This window comes from Saccopteryx leptura, chromosome 2, assembly GCF_036850995.1.
Source record: "Saccopteryx leptura isolate mSacLep1 chromosome 2, mSacLep1_pri_phased_curated, whole genome shotgun sequence".
Classification (NCBI taxonomy): Eukaryota; Metazoa; Chordata; class Mammalia; order Chiroptera; family Emballonuridae; genus Saccopteryx; species Saccopteryx leptura.
This window is the reverse complement of record NC_089504.1, coordinates 120,411,401-120,423,112: the sequence shown is the minus strand read 5'-3', so window position 1 is coordinate 120,423,112 and position 11,712 is coordinate 120,411,401. Positions and strand designations below refer to the sequence as shown.

At 41.8% G+C, this 11,712-nt stretch overlaps 1 protein-coding gene across 1 annotated transcript; it reads right to left on the bottom strand.

The window, feature by feature from the left end:
* Nucleotides 1–7,963: 7,963 nt before the first annotated feature.
* CCER1 (coiled-coil glutamate rich protein 1) lies at nt 7,964–9,100 on the bottom strand. Its single transcript, XM_066365752.1, has one exon. The coding sequence runs from the start codon at nt 9,098–9,100 to the stop codon at nt 7,964–7,966; it is 1,137 nt and encodes a 378-aa protein (XP_066221849.1).
* Nucleotides 9,101–11,712: the final 2,612 nt, after the last annotated feature.

Below are 11,712 nucleotides of genomic sequence, written 5' to 3'. Positions count from 1 at the left end.
CTATCCCCAAAAAAGTATCTATAAATACAGCAAGAACACCATGATCATTAGTTCACATTTTAATATTTTGCTTTTGCCACTAGGTGGCACTTGTCTGTGATTAGTTGTAGAGTACGGTATATGGTTCCTTTCTTGAGAGAAAGGAAAGGCAGTTTTATAAATTTTGTTTTATATTTAAATATTTGTGCCAGTATATACCTCGGGATCATGGGTTTATTGCAGGAAATAGTGTGACATTTACAAAAATTTTAAAGAAAAAAGCCGTAAGTACTCTTTTTTTAAGAAAAAAGAAAAATGAACATGGACTTAGGAAAATCCACTGGAAGGAAAAATATAGAGCCATTTGCTTTTGACCTCACTTTGTCATTTTTTATTATAACCTCTCAGCTCTTGAGAATGCTTCAATATATAGAAAATCAACAAAAAGATACTATTATGTATATAGTAGCTTTATTAATATTGTTTTTGGTAATGCTATTTAATGATAAACATCATATGAAATGTCTAATCAAATAGTGGCTTTTGTGAGAGCTAGTAATTAAATTGACATCAGTTAAAAGTTTTAATTTACTAGAACTAAAAGTCACATGCTAAAAATCTAAATGAATTCATAGAAGAGACTACTCTAATATTTTCTACCAGAAATATCAGTCACTATAAAAAGTCCAAATGCCATATGAAAACATCAGAAGATGCCAAAATTGATATCTTATTCTTAGGTACAGCACAAGACAGAACCTTCAATAATGTGGTATTATTCTGAATGCTATTCAATTATCTTATACTCTTATAAAGTTACCATCAGATTCTTTCAAATATTTTTGAATATTCACAAATTTTTATGAATAAAATAAAATTTTGATTTAACTTTAATTATAGATGAGAAGCAATACAACTACATCTTAAAGTGATTTATTGTACTCGGGAGTTTTTTTTTTCCACCAAATATGTGTATATTGGTACACATATACAAAAAACATTAAAAACAAGTTGTCAAATTACCATTATGTGAAACCAATTATAACACTACTAGACAGAAATACCAGTATCTTTCCTTTAAGTGCCACTATTACCAATCCCACATTAAAGAGACTATCCTTTATGGGACTCGGGTTAAGTTTATGAAGAAAATTGCGTTCTAAGAAAGGTTTCAAATAAGGCAACAGAGAGATATGTTCCAATAATATGTGTACCCACAACTTTAAACTCAAAATAGAGAACTTGAGCCCCAAACAATTTATATCTTTGCATTTCAGTTCTTTCATCTGTAAAAAAAAAAGTCAAGTATTAGTTCCCAAGGTGGTTATCTTTAAATATGATTATGTATACTAAGAATCTTGCATATGTTCAAATATTTTTTGAAATCTTAGGCCTATGTTCTGAATAGTTTAAGTGTTCTACATAGGTTGCTTAGAATAGGTATTTAATATTTATTGGGATTTTCAATATTTTTAGGTATAGTATAAGACAAAACCTTTTCTTTAAGTACTACAGTGCATGTATTTTTATTTTAAAGAGATGCATTCTAATATCCATTGCCTGTATGGGAAAGAATTATCCTGACTTGAGTAGGTAATTCTTAGCACTAGCCATTAAGGAATTAATGTCAGAGGAAGAAAGGAAACTGTTTACTGGTAGTGGGAAAAGGGGAAAAAAAGGGTGAGAAAGTGTATTTTGAAGATAAATCCAGCTCTAGAGATTTAATTGGTTATCAAAGTTCACACAGAATTATGTGCAGCTAAAAGTAGTTAATTTGATTGCAGTTAGCCAAGAGAAAACAAGGCAGAGTAAATGACTCACTTTGTTATCTTGTAAGATTATCCATTTATGATTGTTCTAATCACTAACAAGTGACTTTTAGATAACACATAATATGTCAGTAGTCTCATCTGTTCATTATGGAATACTTAATATAACTGGTAAGTGTGAAATGTCACTGCTCTGAGTATTGACTAAGTATTGGTTCATTTAATCTTGATTCTCTTATTTAATCCCAAAAGGTAGATACTACAGATGAGGAAAATGAGAAGCCAAAATGTTAATAACATTCCTAAGGACACTAAAGTAATAAATAATGAAAGTTTTGAACCCACAAATCACAATCTTAAGCATGAAATTATTATGAAGGCTCTGCAATGGCTCTAACCCCTAAATCACAGAGCTTCTAGGTCTTTAATATGCATGCATATTACTTAGAGGTCTTACTACAAGGTAGATTCTATCTCAGTAGGTCTGAATTAAAGCCAGTGTATCTGCATTTCTAACAAGCTCTCAGGTGGTACCAATATCACTGGTGCCAATATCAAAGCACCAGACCACCACATATGCACACTATTTTACCAGAAGCTAAAAACTAAATTTCAAGGACAACTAGTTATATACTTAGTTCAGCAGTGATAGCTAAATAGTTGATTATCATAGTCTAAAAGAAATGCAATGAAATGACATTTCCAGGGCCTTGTTAATGAATCTAGACAAATCTCATATTTAGAAGTTGAGATGAGTCTGACCAGGTGGAGGTGCAGTGGATAGAGCATTGGACTGGGAGGCAAAGGACCCAGGTTTAAAACCTCGAGGTAGCCCGGCTTGAGCGCCGGCTCACCAGCTTGAGTGCAGGGTCACTGACTTGAGTGTGAGATCACAGACTTGACCCCATGGTTGCTGGCTTGAGCCCAAAGGTCACTGGCTTGAAGCCCAAAGTAACTGGCTTGTAGCCCAAGGTCACTAGCTTGAACAAGGGGTCACTTGCTCTGCTGTAACCCCCACCCCCCATCAAGGCATATATAAGAAAGCAATCAATGATCATCTAAGGAGATGCAACAAAGAAAGAATTGATGCTTCTCATCACTCTCCTTTCCTGACTGTCTGTCTCTATCTGTCCCTTTCTCTGTCTCTGTCACACACACACAAAAAAGTTGAAATGAGAATTTTGGTTATAAAATGTAGTTTAGTGTATGATGATTAACAGTGAGTTGTCTATAGTACAATTCTTCTTAAATGTTCAATTATTCAGTCTTTACAATAGGCCTGGGAGAGATGACAACTACATTTGACAAAAAAAGAGGCACAAGGTTACCATTGCAGGTCTCTTAGGCAGCAGTGACAACACACAGATGCCTAAACTCTTCTCTTCCATCAGCTGACCTTGATATGGGGCTATATTCCATTAACTGGCTAAAAGTAAATAGGTACAGAACAATGCTTATACTAAAACAGTCGAGATAGAGCCATATTCTGATTTTGCTTTAAATACACAGATATTCAAGGCCAATGTGATTTAGAAGCTTTAAGAGAAATTTTCAAGTGTGGTTGTATTCATTTGAACCTGTCTAAACATAAATTATGTATATACATACATCACTTTATTATGCTGCTAGACTGTAAATAAGCCATTTTCTTATCCTACCCATTCCCTTGCTCAAGACCACCTGGCATTAATATTTGTATCATTTTCTTCTCAGATGCTGTAGGTTTGGTGTCACTGGCAGGACTGGTTATTTTGTCTCGTGGGTTTATTTTACTGAAACTATATACTGTCCATTGAAATTACTGACCTCATACGCATATGTTTTAAAGTTTTATTCAGAATTCAGAGTTGATCTCTAAATGTCGTGTACTTTACCATCTTTAGAGGGCTAATATTTTCACAGAAAAAAATATCTTTAACTTACTGTAGAGACAATGAAATTAAATCAAGAAATGCTTCTGTCAGTCACTAGAAAAGGAAAATATCAGCATCTCTCCATGTATTGTAGAAACATCTAAAAATTCTTCAAGCCCAGGCTTTCTAAATAAATTGATTTCTGTCATTTTTCTGAACAATGACAAAGAACATGACTCCATTCTTGAAATAAATGGCTTAGTGGCACTTCATTTCCATTGTGTTTACTCAACAAATTTGAAATCACTTTATTAAAAAGTTTTAGAAAACCGTGTTACCTTGAAGTGTACATTTACTTCTAAAACTAATGACTGGGTGTATTCTAAGCCATATTAACATTGATACTATTAGATCTTCAAGTTGTACTGAACAAGCTGTGCAGAGGTTCTCCATGGATGTTGATCACTAAGGTGCTTCAATCACGCTGAGCAACAATCCCTAGGGCCCTGTCATTACATGATTGTGTTGGGGGAGGTTTCTGAAAAGGGTGTACTGGGCTGATCAAGCCCCTCATACTCTGACATGATTTAATTACTTCCTGTCAGCTTTAAGTATTAATAAAGGGACCATCACATATCTAATTTTAAAAAATAAGCTCAGGTAGAGAATCACTGATAGCTGTTTTGTCCCTTCATTTGTCCTGGTGTCTATTCAAGAGATATGAATAGCCTGACCAGGTGGTGGCGCAGTGGATAGAGCATCGGACTGGGATGCGGAGGACCCAGGTTCAAGACCCCAAGGTTGCCAGCTTGAGTGCAGGCTCATCTGGTTTGAGCAAAGCTCACCAGCTTGAGCCCAAGGTCACTGGCTTGATCAAGGGGTCACTCGGTCTGCTGTAGCCCCACGGTCAAGGCACATATGAGAAAGCAATCAATGAACAACTAAGGTGTCGCAACAAAAAACTGATGATTTATGCTTCTCATCTCTCTTTGTTCCTGTCTGTCTGTCCCTATCTATCCCACTCTCTGACTCTCTCTCTCTGTCTCTGTTAAAAAAAAAATAAAAAAAAATATGAATAGCTCAGAAATGAACAGATAATATGGCTGTTGTTTATCTCTCTCACTACCTATTGGCCACTCCTTGAGTACACTCTACTCCTCTGTCCTCAGTTCCTCAAAGGCACCAAGCTCCCCCTGGCTCTCGGCCTTTAGACCCACAGCTGCCTCTGCCCACATTAAACATCCCCAGCTTCACTCTTGAGTTCTCTTTTGACATTTACTTTTATAGTGGTACATTTTCTTTAGTTGCAGTCAGTAATTTTTCTAACTCTTCATTTAATGTTTGTCTTTTCTGCTTAACTGTACGCAACATGAGAGTAGGGGGTTTGCTTATTCGCCACGGTACCCTTACCAGTCTTCACCAGTGCTTAGCCCCCAGTGATTCAGTAAATGTTTCTTGAGTAATGGTACATGAGCGAGGGTGAACACCTGAGTCACTGCTCACGTCTACATCCTTTACAATGACTAGTGGATAATACCTTGTGTGTGGAGATGTGTTATATTTTATTTTAAATGTAGAATCTTTTGTAAGAATAAATTGAGAATTGTCCAGATGTGGTTGTGAAGAAATTTTGGAGTTCTGCTTTGTAAAGATATTGACCAGTATCAGGATTGACCAGAAGCAGAATTCTTGGTTTCCCTCTGCACATATCCATCAGACATACATATGGGAGGCTAATTTTTGTAGGTAGAGCACAGAGCACATTCTAGCAGTTGTGGCTGATGCAATGCTGTGAGAACACTCCAGCACCTGAAACCCTCCTAGGCACACCCAGGAGGGAGCTCGCCTGCTGTAAGGAAGTAACTCAGCACCAACCAGGCAGCTCCCTGACATTTTCAGCCATTGGCTGTGAAGGACATGCTGTAACACCCTATAGGCTGAACCTGGTATATAAGCTAGCTTACTTCCTGAATAAATCGGATCTGCGTCACTGAACCTGGTCTCCAGAGTTGGATCTCTGCATCTCCATCGTCCTCACCCCGGGTGGGCCTTGTCCACAAATTTTAAGCTACTTTTATACATAACTCAGAAATTTCACCTTGCAGGAAATGATTTCTTAGAGCATAATTAAATGTTTGGTTATTTGCTTCTACAGTTCGGAGTGTTTGGTATCATTTAAAAATTCCTACAATGTTTGTACTAGTTTTTCTTCTTCTGTTCATTCTTTTGGTTACTGAAATGTTGCTGAATAGATTTCTGATATTTAAATAATAAGTGAGGCCCGGTTGGCTCAGTAGATAGAGTGTCAGCCGGGCATGCGGACGTCCAGAGTTCAATCCTGGGTTAGGGCACTCATGAGAAGTGACCATCTGCTTCTCTTCTCCTCCCTCTCCCCTTTCTCTCTCTCTTTTCCTTCTATAGCTAGTGACTCGATTGATTTGAGTGTCGGCTCCGGGCACTGAGGATAGCTCAGGTGATTCTAGCATTAGCTCCAGATGGGTTGCTGAGTGGATCCCAGTTGGGGTGCATGTGGGAGTCTGTTTCTTTATCTCCCCTCCTCTCACTTAAAAATTTTAATGAGAAACAAAATAATTTTATTTGCTAGCTTAATCATTTTTTAATTTTTATTATTTTAAACAACTTAAGCTTATCACCCTAAAAGCTAAAGTATGGAATATGTGAGTAATACTCAACATCTAGGTAAGATATCACAATGCAGTCTCCTCTTTAGCAAATAAATACTAGATTTTGATTCAAACCATGCTTAGAAGTACAGTTTGTCAAAAGATATAATTTTTGAAATGGCAGGCTCAAATTCTTCATCTAGGGAGTCCATCTATTCTGGAAATATGCTATAAATGGGAACTTTTTTTTTTTTTTTTTTTCATTTTTCCGAAGCTGGAAACGGGAGGCAGTCAGACAGACTCCTGCATGCGCCCTACCGGGATCCACCCGACACACCCACCAGGGGGCGATGTTCTGCCCCTCTGGGGCATCGCTCTGTTGCATCCAGAGCCATTCTAGCGCCTGAGGCAGAGGCCACAGAGCCATCCCCAGCGCCCGGGCCATCTTTGCTCCAGTGGAGCCTTGGCTGCGGGAGGGGAAGAGAGAGACAGAGAGGAAGGAGAGGGGGAGGGGTGGAGAAGCAGATGGGCGCTTCTCCTGTGTGCCCTGGCCGGGAATCAAACCCGGGACTTCTGCATGCCAGGCCGATGCTCTACCGCTGAGCCAACCGGCCAGGGCCAGATGGGAACATTTTTAAGTTGAGAATTAAGTGCTCGGGAAGAAATTTATTATTCCTAAAAAATGTCTACATAAAAGCTATTGCTTTGAATGATGTATTTTCCATAGGTGGTCATTTAGACTTTAGAAATTAACTCACGCAAGCTTGCACTTACACATCTTTGTTTTAGTCTCCTTTATAATGAAGAAAAACTGGGAAAGAAACTGTATTCCGCCCCCAAAAGGGCAATAATCATTAAAAAGCCCATTCTGCAAAACCTATATTTTTGTGGTTACTGTGAACTTATGACAAGACATATATCTAGGAACAAGGTTTAAAAATGTAGGCTGTGCTCCATTGCTTACAGTTACCTTGGATTTTAACTAGAGGCATAGGTTGACTTCTGACCATGGTGAACCCTCTCAATGCAAGGCATGGAGTGTTGCAGCCATGGCAGACAGCCAGTTCCACAGAAGCAACCTGACGTTCTTCTGAGGAAGAGCCATAGCACTGTGGAACCAGGCCTATAAATGAATGATGTTATAGAGAATGCAAAAGAGGCTACCAAAATAAAACCCTCAACAATCCACTCTGAAGATGGAACTCTAGAAGAAAAAACATGTAAATGAATAGATTTAATAATTTGGGTTATTATGTTAAGAGCATTGACAGATATTCAGTAGATGTGCCACATGTCTTAGGAATGTAACAGTCAAAATAGCTGTTGATTTCAAGCTCGTTAAGTAGATGGTCATATAAATTTATTATAAAATATGTTTCAGCACTGTCAGCATTAAAAAGAAAACGGGTGTCTAGAGAGAAAACACCAAATGAAAACATTCAAACTCTAGTAATAAAATATGTGGTCTTTAATCATTTTGAGTTAAATTATGTCTGAAAGTTCCACCCATAGTTATACACAAACACACCAATTTTTTAAAATTTTATAATGGCCAAAGAAGGTGTTTACATGGATATTTTTTATTAATGGCACCCACTTTTTAATTAGTTTTTTAATAAGTCGCTAATCTATTTTAGCTTCAAATCAGTTCTATTTCATTCCTCAACTCCCTTTCTAACAGTATCCTGTAACATAAGGAGAGTTTCTTGGTGCACTTTGGGAATTATGTGTTATGGGCTTAAAAACTGTTTAGAAAGTTCTCTCTCTCTTCCTCAGCCTCCACCAGGAATGATAAAGGCATTTCCAGAGGCAAATAGTTCTCTTCCTCTCTCTGCTGATCCTCCTCTAGCCGCTCCTCTTCCTCTTCTATTTTCTCTGCTGCCTCCTCATTCTCCTCATTCTCCTCATCCTCTTCCTCCTCCTTCACGTAGTCAGCCTCTTCCACCTCCTCTTCATACTGGGACTCGGCCTCTTCATCCTCCTTCTCACTCTCCTCCTCCTTCCCATCACACTCCTCGCACTCCTCACACTCCCCATCACACTCATCATTGGTCTCCTCTTCCTCTCCCTCCACCTGCTGTGGGGCGGGAAACAGGTTTTCCAACTCGGGACTAAGCGCCAGAGATAAATTCTGCACAAAGCCGTACAATGTGTCCTGCAGCTCCGCCTTTCCCTCGGCCTCACTAGGGGGCGCGCCACTCCCGTCGTCGCCGCCCGCCGGGGCCTGCTGAGCCCGCTGCGCTGCCTGCTCGCGCTCCTGCTCCTCCTGCTGCCGCATGTCCTCGTAGACCTGGTTCATGAGGAACTGGGTGGTGTTGCGCGGCGCCCACAGACCCGGCGTCCGCCAGCGGTACAGGTTGACCGGCCGCAGCAGCGTGCGCACATCCTCGGGTGGGCTCTTCGCGCAGGGGCGGCGAGCGTGGCGGCGCAGGCCGCGGCCCCGGTGACCCCAGCGCTTCTTCCTGCCGGGGGGCCTCGCCCAGCCGGGCTGCCAGGGCCCGCGCCAGCAGGCGCAGCAGCAGCAGAGGCACACTGGCTGCAGAGCATACATTCCGGTCATCTGCACTGGGCTGGGGGGCTTCTGGTATGCCATTGGAGGTGGGCACCAGGGTCCCCCCCAACACCCCCAGTTGGAGTACATGGCCCAGTAAGGACTTGGGGGCGGTTGGAACCAAGGGCCCGGGCCACGCTGCTGCTTCAGCTGTTTCCATGAGGGCTCATATTGGGCCTTGGGGCCGTAGTGGTGCTGCCACTTGTGAATCGGGGCGCCCCTGCGCCTTCGGTGGCAGGGAGACCACGTGCGAGAGGAAGCAGAGGATGCGCCTCCGCCACCCAGGTTAAGAGGGTCTTCCCTTTTATCGCCCGCCTGGGTCATGGTTCAGGGGGCTTCGAGAAGTCTAAGTGGAATCGTCCTAAAAGTGTCCTCAAATTTGGCCAAATCCGACGGTCTAAAGGGCCTGGTCACCTCTGTGTCTCTCCACACAGCACCACGTGCCTGCCTCTCCACTCCGGGGGACCCCTTCTCCTCCACTCCCGGGACCCCTTCTCCTCCGCTCGCTAGCTCACTGTCTCTTCTGTGGGTGGCGTCGCACCCGGGTCGTCTCGTCCAGGTGGGCTGGGTGGGAATGGCCCTGGGTGAAGACGGTGGGGAGGAGGTGTTGATGGGCAGCACGAAGCCACAGCCGCTCCCGAGCCCCACACACCCTCCGCGGCAGAGGCTCGGGCTGGGGGCTGGGGAGGCAGGGCTGGCTTGCGCAGTACCTTGTGACTCCCTTCCGAACCAGCTGGTTCTCTGTCGGCGTCCTGGCCAGACTGAGGACGCTTGGGCAACAGCCTTTCAATACCGGCGGAAGCCCCGCGTGCCCACCTCGCCCTGGTTGCCCCTGACGACAGCCAATGGGAGTGGAGGTCCTTCTCGCGGTGGGTGGAGACCGCGTTCTGGCCGGAACCGGTGCCTCGTGAGCGTTCGTAGGGGGCTTGTGACGCAATTCTCAGCGAGGTGGGGGGGGCACTTACTGGATATGTGTTGCCCCTCGGGAAACTCTGGAGGCAGTTAATTTGAACCCTTGTGCCACCTTCAGATGTGGGGTTGTAGAGATAGCCCTTTGGGTCAGTGTAGGGGTGGCCCGGGTAACTGGGCACGAGGAGAGGTGGGAGAACTGTGTGTTGATAAAAGTGTATTCTACCTCTTTCGGGGGGCAATGGGAGTAAAGAGAAAGCTCTTCCAGTCAGAAACTGGGCCCCATTCCTACCTTAAGGCTTACTCTTGTAACAATGCGGAATCACCTTTGTGATAGGGGAAAACAAGACTGTCAACATTTGTTGCGTTGCTTATTGCGCACTAGTGGGATCATGGCACATAATTCTCATGCCTATGCTGTGAGGTGGCCATTGTTCCCACGTTTGACAGATTTGGGAACTGAGGAGTTAATTTTTGCCTGTTAACGGGACTAATGAACTGTAGGGCTAGTATTTAACCCTAGGCATTCTTGACCACAGAGGCTAAATTCGCAACGTTGCTTCTCTATACTACACATCCACCTTAAATAGAATTCTTGTGATGAACGCATGAAACCAGTTTGAGGAATCAGTCTGCTGATTGTAGTATAGCACTCACATGTCCTTTGATGAATTTCATGGGTTCTTGAAAATATAGATATCCCAATATATCTTTCCTTTTGTCCCATTATTGACCAGGCAACACATACATTGGGAGCAGTCACGGTACTATGGCTTTGATTTAAGTACACATAAACCTACTCTGAATGATACAATTTTGTGGATACATGTCATGATTCATATATCCAAATGCATAGAAGGTACAATATCAAGACTGAACCCTAATGTAAGCTATGAGCTTTGGGTGGCAATAATGTCAGTGTAAGTCATCATTGTAACAAATGTACCACTCTGATGGGGATGTTTATAATAGAGGAGGTATGCATGAGTGTGGGGAGGAAGTATAAATAAGAAATCTTTGTACCCTGTGACTAATTTTGCTGTGAAACCTAAAACTGCTTTAAAAAATAAGGGCTGTTAATAAAAATAGAAGTGCTTCAACTTCAACTAACCAATTATTAACTGGTGTGAGCCTCCAGGTCCTTTTCTATGCCATAAGTATAGTTATAGTACCCATTCCACAGAGTTGTGGTAAGGATTAAATAACATTAAAGCACCAGTGCAAGTGCTCAATAAGCATTCAGTAACTATTAAATATCATCATTATTATGTTTAAATACTTTAAGACTTTTAAAGAGGCTCAGCAGTGCAGAAGAGGTCTTCAAAGGTCTCCACATAGAAAGTCATATGCAAAATGGGAGATAAGAGCCCTGCTCTGAAGACAAATCATCGTGATTCACAACTATATATTTATTAGACTCTTCTACTTATATACCATAGTAAATATACTGCTCACAAAACGTAGTTTTAGCGCTTCATATTTAGAAATATTCCCTAATTTTTGTGAGCAGTATATATTCACAAAATATCCAATATTATAAATATAATAAATGTATTTTACACCTTTAAAAAAAGTTGATATAGTATATGTAAAGATAACTGACCCTGTGCATGATACAAGAATAGGCATCCCCACTCTTGTGTCTGTTACTTGTCCCACTTTTAAGAAACAGCAAACAAGGGCTAACAGACTTGATCCTAGAGAAAACTGTCCCATAATATAGCCTCCTTCTTATCTTCCTGTGGTGAGTGAAACTGTGCAAAATAGCACACTCACTTCCCACTGGGAAACTGGGTCTGTACATGCCTCCATCAAATGACAAAGAAGCAAAATGTGGGGAAGCCCTGAAGTTGGCAAAGGTCATTGATGCATTCCTGGTTGAAGACTGAACAGTATGGGCACCCTCCCCCTGCGGGTGTGTGTGGGGGGGTTTCTGAATCAGGGCTCCAACCATTTCCACAGGACCATAGATGCCATAAGCATCATTTACTTTCATTTGCTCTGTGGTTTGCTGAAGACAAGTCTGC

Excerpts from the sequence above, each read along its gene's own strand:
- CCER1 (XM_066365752.1), bottom strand. The coding sequence starts at position 9,100 with ATGACCCAGGCGGGCGATAAAAGGGAAGACCCTCTTAACCTGGGTGGC.